Below are 15467 nucleotides of genomic sequence, written 5' to 3' on the forward strand. Positions count from 1 at the left end.
TGGGCTATAGGGCACGCTGCTCCCTTGAGATGTTGGTCTTCACGTTTCACGCGACGACTGGGACCCTCACGGACCCCGTCAAGCCACCATCCCTCGCAGTGGGGGTGATGGTAAAGGGAATTTAGGGCGATGGATGAGGACACGGACACGAACACGAAGTCACTCTGGAGGAGCACGACGACTTAAAGCCGTGATAGGGAGGACTGACGTGGGAAGGGCGGTCGATTTAGTGGACTTTATCGAATTGAAGATATTTCGAGCCACACCAACCTATCGGATCCGACATGGGCTTTTGTGCATCCCTATATCCATCCTACATATGAGCTTGGTTGGGCGGGTGCCGAACAACCAAGGTGTTTGGGTTGTCTTTGAGGTCTAGCTGAGTGTCTTTGTTTTTTGCGGGGAGGGCGTCCTTTTTTTAGCGTAGCTGTCTGCCTAGATATTTACATGAAAGTGGGATCCGATTGTAGGTGTTGTAAGGTAGAGGGTTGCCCGTGTTTGATTATGAGCGGGGCACGGTAAAAGAGTTGGGAATATTTTGAATATGAAAAGATTTAAATGTACCATACTCAAGTCAATTTCATGGAGAGAAAAAAAATCGGTCATCTGACTCCAATAAACCGAGTTATGGTTCTTGGCTAGCATTCCCTATATTATGATCTCGAAACATTAGGTGGAGTGGGTGAGATTTACATGCCCGGTCGAATCCCAAGCAAACAATGTACAGGCCGTGGCACGACCGGAGTCACAGTACAACGCTCTGATTCGTGTGACCTGACCGCTAGTGCCGCCGCGCCGCGCGGCCGAGCCCAGCCGGCACAAACCGTAGGGCGGGCACGGCGAGAAGGACGGTCGAGGAGAAAGCGCCTACAAGGCGGCGGCGGCGGCGCGGTCGGCGAACCGCTGGAGCGCCTCGCGCATCCAGAGGTGCGGGCAGCGGTCCATGGCGTCCTGCACGGTGACCCAGGTCCTGCCGCGGCCGGACATCTCGGGCCACCGCTCGAGCTCGTCGGTGACGCGCAGCGGGAACATGTACCCCTCGTAGGTGGCGTCGTAGCGGCGGCTCTGGTAGCACCAGCGGCCGAGGCTGGGCCCCGTCTCGCCGCGCACGCCGGCCTCCTCCAGGGCCTCGCGGCGCGCCGCCTCGTCCATGGACTCGTCCAGCTCCCACCCGCCCTTGGGGAAGAGCACGCCCGCGCTGGCGCCCTTCTTGCGCGAGCAGATGACCAGCACCTCCACCTCGCCGCCGTCCCCGCGCGCCCGGTACGGGATGCAGCCCACCACGATGCGGCCCCCGGTGCTGGCGCTATACCGCTGCAGCTCGCGCCCCTGCCTCGCCGCCACCATCATCGCCGCCATCCAACGACCGACCAATGGCCCGCTTGCCGCTGCTGCCGCTGCCGTCGCCCTCGATCAATCCGCCGGACGGTTCTTGGGTTGGTTTCTTGGAGCTCCACGGGGAGGGAGGAGGAGGAGGAGAGAGAGAGGGGGGTTCTGTCTGAAATATGGAGGCCCGGTGGCGCTATCTTTGGATCTGCCGGTGGGAGGAGGAGCTGGAGCTGGAGCTGGATGGATTTGAGCCAGATGGGGGCGGGGATGCCTGGCTATTAATAGGATCTGCACGCGCGGCCGGCCTCGCTCTAGCCGGTTGTTGTGGTTGGCAGCGTCGTTGCAGAGTGAGGGAACGTGACAAAGGCGGGGCAGCTCCATGACAAAACAAAAGCTGGGCAGCTAAGGTGGCGCCTGGACGCGGTGCATGGGCTCTCTATAGCGTGTCAATATCCATCCATCCATCCAGTATCTGGCTTCTGTTCCCCTGATGGGTTCGAGAGGTACTTCCGGTGGATGTGTACGAGCTTCCAGCTAAAAGCTGCTTGTTTGGGATCCCACCGGTTTGAGGATCTAGAGTATAGGAGTATTTGACTTTTGCCGTTCAGCTAAAGTCGCTAGCTCTACGTTCTAACTATTTATCGCGTGGTCTTTTTTTTTCCTTTCTAGAAGGCATGGGAATGACGTGCGTTTACACGATGAAAAGGAGAAAAACAACATAAATGCTTGTTCGTAAGTTGAGTTGTGCAATGATGAGCTGAACTGCTGTAGAAAAGAGGCACTGAGAGTTGAAACCGTGTATCCGTATATACTTTTCAGGTCTTTTCATTTTCGCTTGATTCTTGACATGAAAAGGTTTCTGGAAATCTCTTGCCATGGACAGGTTTGTAGAAAGAAAGAGACGCCAACTTACTAACGAACGTTTTTAGTCCTTGTATATAGCTATTTGAACTTTTTTAACTAATGATGAATATGCTAAAAGATCTAAGGTGGTGTTTCTTTACAGAGACTTTTTGCTCTAGGGACTAAAAAAAATCCTTTTTAGTCCTATGTGAAAGAAACAGGAGGGACTTTTAGGGACTAAAAAAGGTGTTTGGGACTAAAGGAAGAAGTTTCTATGGAAGGGACTTTTTGGGACTTTTTTGACACTTTTTCCAACAGTGTCCCTATTTTTAGCATGTCATTTAATAACTTTTAGTACATTACCAGGGGTAACATAGTCTTTTTGCATGTCATTTAGTACCCTCTAATCACTGTTTAGTCCCTAGAAAGAAACGGGTAGGGACTAAAGACTTTTTAGTTGGGACTAAAAAAAGTCTTAGAACTTTTTAAAGAAACAGGGCCTAAGGGGTTCACAAGATAGACTAGGACGGTACCCCCTCTATTAAAAAATAGTAGATGTTTTTCTCGATTTTACGCAATATTCGGCGAGCAACTTTGATAGTAATTAATCATAGAATACTGTAAATGTGTTTTTTCACTAGATATCAAATGCTACAGTTACGTATTATGAAACAAATTGAAATGTTTTTTTTGTCCTATTAACTAGTTGTGGTCAAAGTCAAACGTACTGTTTGTGTGTGTGTGTGTGTGTAAGACAATATTGTAATTAGTCCTTTTTCATTATGACATTGCGTTGTGCCAAGCTGAGAATACAAGTGCCAGCAATCGGTTGTCAACTATCGCTGGATCCTTATCTGGGGCCCCAGCAGCGCCGTGCGGTCCATGGACCGCGCGCACGCAAGCGGGCGGGAGGTCGGACGAAGTGGGAATCAAGCGCGTAGGCTGGAGCATCTCCGGCTTCGCAGCTGCTTCTGTCCCTCCTCCAGTCTCCCGGACGGCGCTCACGTCGGACTCCTCACGCGCCTAGCCCCCGCGCACGCGCTCCCCTCCCCGCTCTTTTCTTCCCCTCCAACTCCCGTCCCGGCCCGTCGCGCAGCCACCCTACCACCATGCCACGCCCATGCCCGACTACTAAAACACGCACCACGATACCCTAGTAGTAGCACCCACGTTCATCAAATAAAGTCCATCTTTTCCATCGCCCGTTCTCGTTAGAGCATGGTTAATACTATAGCCAAATGCTGGCTATAAGCCATCTTATAGCCCACCTTATAGTTAGCTTGTATAATAGTTAGCTACAAAAAAGTACTACTTTTATCATATATGGCCCACCTTTCATTCTCACAAAGCACCTAGAAACACGTGCTAGAGCTGGCTCTTTACGAAGAGCCCGCTTCCCTTCTCTCTTCTCTTCTCTCTCATCCAACTCAGCAAAAATATAGTATTTTAATCCTTACAGTCTGCTACCTTATTGTACTTGCTCTATAGGTGCTCCTGCCCAAGTGCCCGCCAGGCTCCTGCAGGTCCTATTCTATAGCCTGAACCTAATTTCATGATGATTGTGGTCGTCGATCGTTACAGTGGGGGTTGCGGTCAGTGTGTACACACGTCGAGCTCAGCTTCTTTCTTTCCGGTGGGCTGTGGCGCCGGTAATTAACTTGCAGCAACGATGCGACCGGGTCCGAGAGAGCGAGAGAGATACTACTGTATTGCCCCTGGGTTGGAACCTGAAAGGCGACGACGCAGCGCGTGGCCGTGAGGGCAACGGCAGCGCCCGCCCGTGGCACAGGGCGCTCCACTGCCTCTGCCTGGCCCTGGCGCGCGTGGCGGCGCCGCTCTTTCTTTTTTGCTGGTCGGCGGTGGAATCTATCCGACTATCCGATCGAGGCTGACTGACGTGGGTGCGCGCGTCGGTGCCGGAGGTCGCCGGCGCTGACCCCGGACGCCGCCGGCCTCGTGCCACACGAATGCATGTGCATGGCCGAGTAAAGTATCGCATCTTCTCTTCAGCGCGGGATACATGGGAGCATGGGCCGGGCGGCGGCCGACTTTCTGACGCCCGCCGCCGACCACCCAATTGATCACCCCCGTCGTCATCGCCGATCCCTAAGCCCTAGCTAGGGCTGTCACCAACCACGAGACGGCTTGACATTTTGCGCGGTTAAAAACCGGCAGAAGCACCGCTGCGCGTGCTGGCGGGGCACGACTAAACTCTGAAGTAATACTACTAGTAAATCCGTGGTCATAATAATAAGGAAATGAAACAGAGGTGGTGCCGTGCACGTACGTGCCAGTCAGGCCAGTCCGTCCGCGAAGCGTATTTTGTTTTTCATCACGGCTGAAAAGACGGACCGTACCGCCGACACGCTCGCTCGTAAAGAAACCTGGACGTGTTCGTCTGCTTGTAAATCCACAGCTCATCTTCACGCAGTGTACGATGCGCCGAGCGCAGGTGGGTGCCTGTGGTTGATACAGCTGCCGCGCAGCCGCGGATGCCCGCGCCGCGTCCGATCTGCGTCATCTGCTGGTCCCTCTGCTGTGGTCCAGTACGCCGGCGCTTACGAGGTGGTAGGACACTTGGTCGACAGCCACGGCCGACGTCTCGTCGGCACGGCCACCGCCGACAAACCATATTTCAGCTTTTTTATTAGAGCTATCTCAAACAATGGCGCAGCAAGGATCTTAGAGCATCTACACTCGGACTTAGCAAATATAATCACCTGAACATCTATGAAAGCCTTATTTTTTTTCTCCGTGCAGTCATATTTTTTTCTTTTCCATATGTTCAATTATTTGCACGTGGTTGATGAAAAAGAAAAGAAAATAATGAATAAAGAAAGAAAAAAATTGTGTGGGATGGATTCGTGTCCTACGTGACGGACTGACCGGACCGTCCGTGAGCCCTTGCATCGTTTCTACATTTGAGATGAATATGAGGGGTTCCGGTCAGTCCACACGTTTAGGAAGGAAGTGAAGGGTCCAGTTGGATCAATTTTTTTAACCAGACACTGACCAAAATAACGTTTAGAATGTTTGATAAGGATATAGGAGGTCCAATTATAGATGCCCTTGGGCCACATATGAGCGGCGGACAGCTTGATCACTGTCCGGTCTTGGAAATGCTATTCAACTAGACCTTTCAAATTCCCCTAAAAAAACAAGACCTCTCAAATCGGACATATACATACGATATGTACGATATCCACCCACACCTAATCACATATGGGATGGATATGGAAATTCTTGGATGCGCCCAGATGTTCTTTCATGTCAGGTCCATCCCAAATCCGCTCCAAATCGATTTTGACCATCAACTCGGCCGCCCTCCTGCCGTGCCCGTCTTATATTTCCTACGTCTTAGACGACGCCCTCCTCCACCCTTGTTCCTCATCCATGTCGTCGCCCTCGTCGACCGACATAGCAAAGTACTATGCCCCCTGTCGTGGCATGGCTGATGCCCAAACGAAGTCCGTGGGGGTCAGTTGCAAGGCGGAGAACGTCACCCGGAGGGAACAAAGAAGAAAGCAGCGCGAGTAGGAAGCTACGAAGATGGCATATGACAAGGACATAGACTTGACGCTACTTTCTTGGACGAGGAAGGCAAGGAGTAATCAATCAACATGAAGAAAAGGATCGACGAACGCAACAATGTAGGTGTCTGCTTCATTTTTGTATCGCCTATTTGTGTATAAGTTGTTGAACTTTATTTTGGCATCTGTTTGAACTGTTAGGAGTTTATTTTGTTTTGTCGAGTTTTGTGAAATTGATGATAAATTTGCGCTATATGATGGGTGTGCATGGACTTGCACAAATATGTGGATTTGTATATGAGAGGAGTGGTTGTGTGGGAGGGCAAATAAGGGATTGGTCGATGTTGTTCACATGCGTTTCCGAACGCACCCGTGAAAATATAGGATATCATAATAACCCAGTTTATTCTTTAATACTACTTTAATATGTATGTGGTACATTATATTTTTTTGACAAGCCTCCCAAACACACTGGATGTCCGGTGCGCATGATTTCTTCCGGTGCAATCGAGCATTGTAGTGTTATAGGTCGTGGGGCGCTTTAGTCGCTTGCGTGTAGGCCCGCTCCCACTCCCCCTCGAACCGCCTCTCACTTCCATCACCCGCACTTAATCTTTCCACCAGACCACGACACTACAAAGGCAACATTCATCTGTTGGTATAGGTGAGCATCGCCGACACTTTTTTTGTTCCAAACTGTACCGACACACGGTATATCAGAGTTATATAAGCTCATGACATATTATCCGTTGGCAAAACTTCTAAGAAACACCGACACAATTTATTTCGGTAGATTGTGTATTTAATGATGGACTATGTGTCGGCAATTCGCGAAGACAATAAAAGTGTCGGTATTGTTCGTCTCAGGACGCACCCGAAATATATGGCGCCAAAAAGAGCCATCTGCGTGCCATGCGAGTAGGAAAAAAGGACACAAGTAAAAAAATCTTATCCTCGCACCCCGAGCCACCAAATCTCTCACCCCACCACCCCCGCGACCTAACCCACAGCCCGAGCACGCCGCCGCCCCAACCCACCCCGCTCCGCGCCGCCCTCCCCGACCCACCGCGCCCCGCGCCGCCGCCCCGGCCCATCGCGCCCCACGCCGCCCCTCCTTGACCCACCGCGCCCCGCGCCGCCCCTTCACGACCCACCACGCCCTGCGCCGCCCCTCCCCGTCCCGACGACTGCGCCCCCGCTCCGACCACCCACGCCGCCAACCCCTCCACGCTCTACTCACGGACGGTTGTCAGTGTTTCCCCCTTTTTTATTACTTTTCCTTTGATTCCAAGTTACTCCAGGCAGGAATCTGACACTGCTGCGCACAACCTCTTAGGAGGAGCAGCTTCATCCGCCACGCCAGGAGCAGGAGCGCCATCCCGCGCCACTCGCTAGGAGAAGCAGCCCGTCCGTGAGCACATTTTTAGTTGCAGCAACATCGTTCGCTGCGTCGTCAACCACCGCTCGCAAGGATCCACCTCCACTGTCTGTTTAAGTTTCAGACTTTCAATTGCTTGTTATTCATTTTGTCCATTTTTATGTTTATTTTTCTATTTGATATGTGTGTTCATCGTGAATGCCAATTTTTGCAGCAACATTGATTGTCCTAATCTCTACATTTTACCTAGTAGTATGTGAATCACTTGTGAAGGTGCAGTCACCATGGACAAAAGGTGGATGGATGAGCCTAGGTATAACACAAAATTTTAGTGGTTATAGGGCGCTTATGAATTATTTAACCACATCTGATCTGATGCATATGTATATTTATATAACATCTAGGCACACAAAGGTGTATTTGGAAGGGGTCGAAAAAAAAATTAGCTTTGCATTTAGTAATTCATCCGGAAACAAAATATTATGTCCTTGTAGGAGATGTTGAAACTCAGTTTGGAATGAAGAAAGAGAGGTGCGTGAGCATCTTGTATATTAGGGGTTTCTCCGTGGGTATAAAACTTGGTTTTTTCATGGAGAATTTAGTTCTTCCTTGTTGAATGTTCCCGACGCTCATGAGAGTGAGGTTGAGGAGGATTCACCTGAAGAGGACGACATTTCTGATTTGCTTCGAGACTTATGGGGTGGTTTAGATAAGGAGGGGGACTTCGAAGATAACGTGGTTTCTGAGGAGACTGGTTCATATTTAAAAGCTCTTGGAAGGTTGAAAAATGACTCTCGTCAAGAGCTATATCCTGGGTGTAAGAAGTTCTCAAAATTGCGTTTCATAATTAGACTACTTCATGTGAAATTGCTTGGTGGTTAGTCGGATAAAAGTTTTAACATGCTGCTAGATCTACTTAATGATGCCTTTCCTGAAGGGTCCTCACTAGCCAAGAACTATAATGAAGCTAAGAAATTGGTGAAATTCCTAGGACTTGGATATGTTAGTATTCATGCATGTGAACATGATTGCATCCTTTTCTGGAAAAAACAATGCTAAGGCTGATGTTTGTCCAATATGCAATACTTCGCGATGGAAATCTGAAAAGAAGAGTCTAGATGAAAACATGTCCAAGAGGTACCTAGGAAGGTTCTATGCTTTTTTCTAATAAAGAAAAGGCTCCAGAGGTTGTTTATGTGTTCTAGAATAGCAGCTCTCATTAGATGGCATGATGAAGGGCGCACAAAAGATGGATTTGTTAGGCATCCAGTTGATTCTGCTCAATGGAAGCATTTTGATGAGGTGCATAAGGACTTTGCCAAGGACAACCGTAATTTTAGGCTTGGATATGCAACATATGGTTTTATTCCTTTTAGATCAAATAACATTAAGTATAGTGTTTGGCCTGTTATCTTGATTCCTTATAACTTCCCACCTTCGTTGTGTATGAAGCAATCAAATTTTCTTCTAACATTGTTGATTCCTGGTAAATATGCTCCTCGTAGTGATATGGATGTTTATCTAGAGCCACTGGTTGATGACATGGTAGATATGTATCTTCATGGTGTCAAAACATACGATGCTTCGAAAGAAGAGTTATTTAATTTGAAAGCTGCCATACTATGGACCATTCATGATTTCCTGGCCCTAGGGTATACAGCTGATTGTAGCACATTCGGTGAAGGAGCTTGTCGTGAACGTCATTCTGACACATGTTCTCTTAGGCTGAATAATGGCACCAAGACATGCTGCATGGGACATCGTAGGTTCTTACATGATGCCCACCCCTTTAGGTCCAATACCCATTCTTTTGATGGCATTTCTAAGCATAGGCCTGCACCTATTCCTCTCTCTGGACCAAAAAATGTTGCTTAGACAAAAGACACACATACGGTTTTTGGAAAGGATCCATCCGGCAAGAAGAAAACCAAGCGAAAGCGCAAGGACGATGAGTCGTTAATAGTTTGGAAAAGTAAGTCTATTTTCTTCAGGCGCCATATTGGGAGAGCTTGTTGTTGTATCACAACTTAGACATCATGCACATAGAGAAAAGTGTATGAGAGAACATAATCAACACATTGTTTTGCATTGATGGGAAATCTAAGGATAATATGAACTCTCGCTTGAACCTTCAGGCTCTAAACATTAGAAGTGACCTCCATCCTGTTGAACTTGAAGTAGAAGATAAATTTTATTTACCTCCAACACCTTATGAAATGAATGTTGCCCAGAAGAAGCTATTTTGTGGAGTATTTAAAGGCGCTAAGTTCCCTTACGGGTTAGCAACTGATATACGTGGTAATGTGCATGTCAAGGAAAGGAAACTAATCGGGCTAAAGAGCCATGACAACCTCATCTTAATGCGGCATTTGCTACCACTTGTTGTGAGAAGGCTATTGCCGAAAAAGTTAGTGCATCACTCATTCGTGTTAGCAATTTTTTCAAGCAGATTTACACACATGTTATTTCTCTTAGTGATATGAAAAAACTAGAGGATGAAATAGCTGAGACCTTGAGCATTCTTGAGACTATATTACCACCATCCCTTTTTGATGTCATGGTACACTTGATGGTGCATCTTCCAGCCCAAGCAAAGATAGTTGGCCCAATGCACTTTTGCAACATGTTCCCTGTAGAGAGGTAATTGTGAGCGTCCACTTTTATAGCATCGAAATTATAGTTCTACAAATAGCCAAATGCATATGATTTGTTTATCCCATTCTAGGTATTTGTGTAGGTGTAAGGGCTTTGTTCATACTAGAAGCCATCCAGAGGGATCTATTGCTGAGAGCTATTTATTAGATGAGACTCTTACATACTGTTCTCGATATTTACAAGTTGAAACTCAATTTACTCGACAAATTTGAAATGATCAAGCTTATGCTATGGATCTTGGGGAACGTAGCATGGGAAACAAAAAATTTCCTACGCACACGAAGACCTATCATGGCGATGTCCATCTACGAGTGGAGATTTGGATCTACGTACCCTTGTAGATCGCACAACAGGAAGTGTTAAGAAATGCGATTGATGTAGTGGAACGTCTTCACGTCCCTCGAACCGTCCCTCGAACCGTCCCATGAACCGTCCCGCGATCCGTCCCACGATTCGTTCCGTTCTAGTGCCGAACGGATGGCACCTCCACGTTCAGCACACGTACAGCTCGACGATGATCTCGGCCTTCTTGATCCAGCAAGCAAGACGGAGAATTTGATGAGTTCTCCGGCAGCGTGACGGCGCTCCGGTGGTGGTGGTGATCTACTCCTGCAGGGCTCCGCCCGAGCCCCGCAGAAATCCAATCTAGGGGGTGAAACTGTGTGGTTTAGGCTAGAGTTGCACGTGGCAAAGTTGTGTCTCAAATCAGTCCTAAACCACCAATATATATAGGAGGGAGGGGGAGGGCTAGCCTTGAGGCACAAGGCCTCAAGGGTGCGCCGGACAAGGGAGGAGGAGGACTCCTCCTCCAATTCGGTTTGGGAAGGAGGAGTCCTCCTCTTCCTTCCCACCTCCCTCTTTCCCTCTTTCTTTTATTTTCCTTTGGTATTTTCTTATGTAGCGCCATGGGCCCCTTGGGCTGACTCCACCAGACCACTAAGAACTTGTGGCGCCACCCTAGTGCCTTGGGCTCACTCCCGGGTGGATGGGCCCCTCCCGGTGAACTCCCGGAACCCATTCGTCACTCGCGGTACACTGCCGAAATTGCCCGAAACTTTCCGGTGACCAAATGAAACCATCCTATATATCAATCTTCATTTCTGGACCATTCCGGAAACCCTTGTGACATCCGTGATCTCATCCGGGACTCCGAACAACATTCGGTAACCACACATATAACTCAACTGTACTAAAACATCATCGAACCTTAAGTGTGCACACCCCGCGGGTTCGAGAACTACGTAGACATGACCCGAGACACTCCTCGGTCAATATCCAATAGCGGGACCTGGATGCCCATATTGGATCCTACATATTCTACGAAGATCTTATCGGTTGAACCTCAGTGCCAAGGATTCATATAATCCCGTATGTCATTCCCTTTGTCCTTCGGTATGTTACTTGCCCGAGATTCGATCGTCGGTATCCGCATACCTATTTCAACCTCGTTACCGGCAAGTCTATTTACTCGTTCCGTAATACAAGATCCCGTGACTCACATTTAGTCACATTTCTTGTAAGGCTTGTATGTGATGTTGTATTACCGAGTGGGCCCTGAGATACCTCTCCGTCACACGGAGTGACAAATCCCAGTCTTGATCCATACTAACTCAACGTACACCTTCGGAGATACCTGTAGAGCACCTTTATAGTCACCCAGTTACGTTGCGACGTTTGATGCACACAAGGTATTCCTCCAGTGCCAGTGAGTTATATGATCTCATGGTTATATGAATAAATACTTGACACGTAGAAAACAACAACAATAAAACGACACGATCAATATGCTACGTTCATAGTTTGGGTCTAGTCCATCACATGATTATCCTAATGATGTGATCCAGTTATCAAGTGATAACACTTGCACATAGCCAGAAAACCTTGACTATCCTTGATCAACTGGCTAGCCAACTAGAGGCTTGCTAGGGACATTGTTTTGTCTATGTATCCACACATGTATCTATGTTTTCATTCAATACAATTATAGCATGGATAATAAATGATTATCATGAACAAAGAAATATAATAATAACTAATTTATTATTGCCTCTAGGGCATATTTCCAACAGTCTCCCACTTGCACTAGAGTCAATAATCTAGTTCATATCACTATGTGATTTTAACGAATCCAACACCCATATGGTTCTAGGGTTTGATCACGTCTTGCTTGTGAGAGAGGTTTTACTCAACGGTTCTGAATCTTACAAATATTTATGTCATCTTATAGATGCTGCTACTACGTGCTATTCGGAAATACTCCAAATATCTACTCTACTATACGAATCCGTTTTACTACTCAGAGTTTATTCCGATTAGTGTCAAAGCTTGCATCGTCGTAACCCTTTACGACGAACTCTTTAATCACCTCCACAATCGAGAAAAAATTCCTCAGCCCACTAGTTACTAAGGATAACTTTGACCGCTGTTTTAGTGATTCAATCCTGGATCACTCCTTATACCCCTTGACAGACTCATGGCAAGGCACACATTAGGTGAGGCACACATCATGGCATATTTTAGAGTCTACGGCTAAGGCATAGGGGACGACCTTCGTCCTTTCTCTTTCTTCTGCCATGGTCGGGCTTTTGAGTCTTCCTCAAATTCACACCTTACACCACAGCCAAGAACTCCTTCTTTGCTGATCTATTTTGAACTCCTTCTAAAACTTGTCAAGGCATGCATTTCATTTGAAAGTTCTGTTTAGCATTTTGATCTACCTCCATAGATCTTGATGCTCATTGTTCAAGTAGCTATTTCCAGGTCTTCCTTTGAAAAACCCCTTTCAAATAACCTTTATGCTTTACAGAAATTATACATTACTTCCGATCAACAATGTGTCAATCACATATACTTATCAGAAATTCTATAGTGCTCCCACTCACTTCTTTGGAAATACAAGTTTCTCATAAACCTTGTACAAACCCAAAAGCTTTGATCATATCATAAAAGCATATATTCCAACTCCGAGATGCTTGCACCAGTGCATAGAAGGATCGCTGGAGCTTGCACACTTGTTAGCATCCTTAGGATCGAAAAAACCTTCTGGTTGTATCACATACAACCTTTCCTCAAGGAAGTCGTCGAGGAAACAATGTTTTGACATCCTATGTGCAATATTTCATAAATAATGCATCAACTACTAACCTAATTCCAACAGACTTTGAGGATCGCTACGATTGAGAAAGTCTCATCATAGTCAACTCTTTAAACTTGTCAGAAACATCATTGCGACAAATCGAACTTTTCTTAATGGTGACTTTTCACCATCATCGTTTGTCTTTATTTTAAAGATCCATCTTTACTTAATAGTCCTACGACCATCAAGTAGTTCTTCAAAGTCTACACTTTGTCTTCATACATGGATCCTATCTTGGATTTCATGGCCTCCAGCCATTTGTCAGAATCCGGGCCCACCATCGCTTCTCCATAGCTCGTAGGTTCATTGTTGTTCAACAACATGACCTCCAAGACAGGGTTACCGTACCACTCTGTACTAGTACGCGACCTTGTCCGCCTACGAGGCTTGTAGCAACTTGATCCGAAGCTTAATGATCACCATCATCAGTACCCACTTCAATTGGTGTAGGCGCCACAGGAACATCTTCCTGCGCCCTGCTACACACTGGTTGAAGTGACGGTTCACTAACCTCATCAAGTTCCACCACACTCCCACTCAATTCTTTCGAGAGAAACCTTTCCTCGAGAAAGGAACCGTTTCTAGAAACAAACACTTTGCTTCCGGATCTGAGATAGGAGATGTACCCAACTGTTTTGGATATCCTATGAAGATGCATTTATCCACTTTGGGTTCGAGTTTATCATACTGAAACTTTTTCACATAAGCGTTGCAGCCCCAAACTTTCAAGAAACGACAGCTTAGGTTTCTCTAGACCATAGTCTATACTGTGTCATCTCAACGAAAATACGTGGTGCCCTATTTAAAGTGAATGTGGTTTTCTCTAATGCATAACCCATAAACGATAGTGGCAATTCGATAAGAGACATCATAGTATGCACCATATCAAATAGGGCGCGGATATGACGTTTAGACACATCATCACACTATGGTGTTCTAGGTGGCGTGAATTGTGAAACTATTTCCACATTGTCTTAACTGTGCACCAAAAACTCGCAACTCAGATATTCATCTCTATGATCATATCGTAGATAGTTTATCCTCTTGTCACGACGATCTTCACTCTGAAATAGCTTTGAACTTTTCAACATTTCAGACTTGTGATTCATCAAGTAAATACTCCTGTATCTACTCAAATCATCAACGAAGTAAGAACATAATGATATCCACTGCGTGCCTCAGCACTCATTGGACTGCACACATAAAAAATGTATTACTTCCAACAAGTTACTTTCTTGTTTCATGTGGTATGATTTGCATGTCTCAAGTGATTCAAAATCAAGTGAGTCCAAACGATCCATCTGCATGGAGTTTCTTCATGCGTTTATACCAATAGGTATGGTTTGCACGTCTCAAACGTTTCAAAATGAGTGAGTACAAAGATCCATCACTATGGAGCTTCTTCATGCACTTTATACCGACATGACTCAAGCGGCAGTGCCACAAGTAAGTGGTGCTATCATTACTACTTTGTATCTTTTGGCACCAATATTATGAACATGTGTAACACTACGATCGAGATTCAATAAACCATTGAAGGTAATCATTCAAGCAAATAGAATAACTATTATTCTCTTTAAATGAATAATCATATTGCAACAAACACGATCCAATCATGTTCATGCTCAACGCAAACACCAAATAACAATTATTTAGGTTTAACACCAATCCCGATGGTAGAGGGAGCGTGCGATGTCTTGATCACATCAACCTTCGAAACACTTCCAACACTTATCGTCACCTCGCCTTTAGCTAGTCTCCGTTTATTCCGTAGCTTTCATTTCGAGTTACTAATCACTTAGCAATCAAACCGGTATCCAATACCCTCGTGCTACTAGGAGTACTAGTAAAGTACACATCAATATCATGTATATCAAACATACTTTTGTCGACTTTTGCCAACCTTCTCATCTACCAAGTATCTAGGGCAGCTCTGCCTCAGTGACCGTTCCCCTGATGACAGAAGCACTTAGTCTCGGGTTCGGGTTTAATCTTGGGTTTCTTCATTAGAGTAGCAACTGGTTTGCCGTTTCATGAAGTATCCCTTCTAGCCCTTGCCCTTCTTGAAACTAGTGGTTTTACTAACCATCAACAATAGATGCTTCTTCTTGATTTCTACTTCCGAAGTGTCAAACATTGCGAATCGCTCAAGGATCATCATATCTATCCTTGATATGTTTATAGTTCATCACGAAGCTCCAGCAGCTTTTTCCAGTGACTTTGGAGAACCATCACTGTCTCATCTGGAAGATTAACTCCCACTTGATTCAAGCGATTGTTGTACTCAGACAATCTGAGCACATGCTCAACGATTGAGCTTTTCTCCTTTACTTTATAGACAAAGAATCTTGTCGGAGGTCTCATACCTCTCAACAAGGCCACGAGCATGAAATCTCAATTTCATCTCTTTAGAACATCAATTATGTTCCGTGACGTTTCAAAACGTCTTCAACGCCTTTCTTCTAAGCCAGTAAGTATTATGCACTGAACTATCACGTAGTCATCAAAAACATGTATGTCGGATGTTCACAACATCCACAGACAATGCTCGAGGTGCAGCACACCGAGTGGTGCATTAAGGACATAAACCTTCTGC

At 46.3% G+C, this 15467-nt stretch overlaps 1 protein-coding gene across 1 annotated transcript; it reads right to left on the reverse strand.

The window, feature by feature from the left end:
* Positions 1–607: 607 nt before the first annotated feature.
* LOC123409960 (nudix hydrolase 21, chloroplastic-like) lies at positions 608–1576 on the reverse strand. Its single transcript, XM_045102831.1, has one exon. It carries the CDS (start codon positions 1357–1359, stop codon positions 868–870), a length of 492 nt encoding a protein of 163 aa, XP_044958766.1. The 5' UTR covers positions 1360–1576; the 3' UTR covers positions 608–867.
* Between the last annotated feature and the right edge of the window lie 13891 nt (positions 1577–15467).

This window comes from Hordeum vulgare, chromosome 7H (genome assembly GCF_904849725.1).
Source record: "Hordeum vulgare subsp. vulgare chromosome 7H, MorexV3_pseudomolecules_assembly, whole genome shotgun sequence".
NCBI lineage: Eukaryota > Viridiplantae > Streptophyta > Magnoliopsida > Poales > Poaceae > Hordeum > Hordeum vulgare.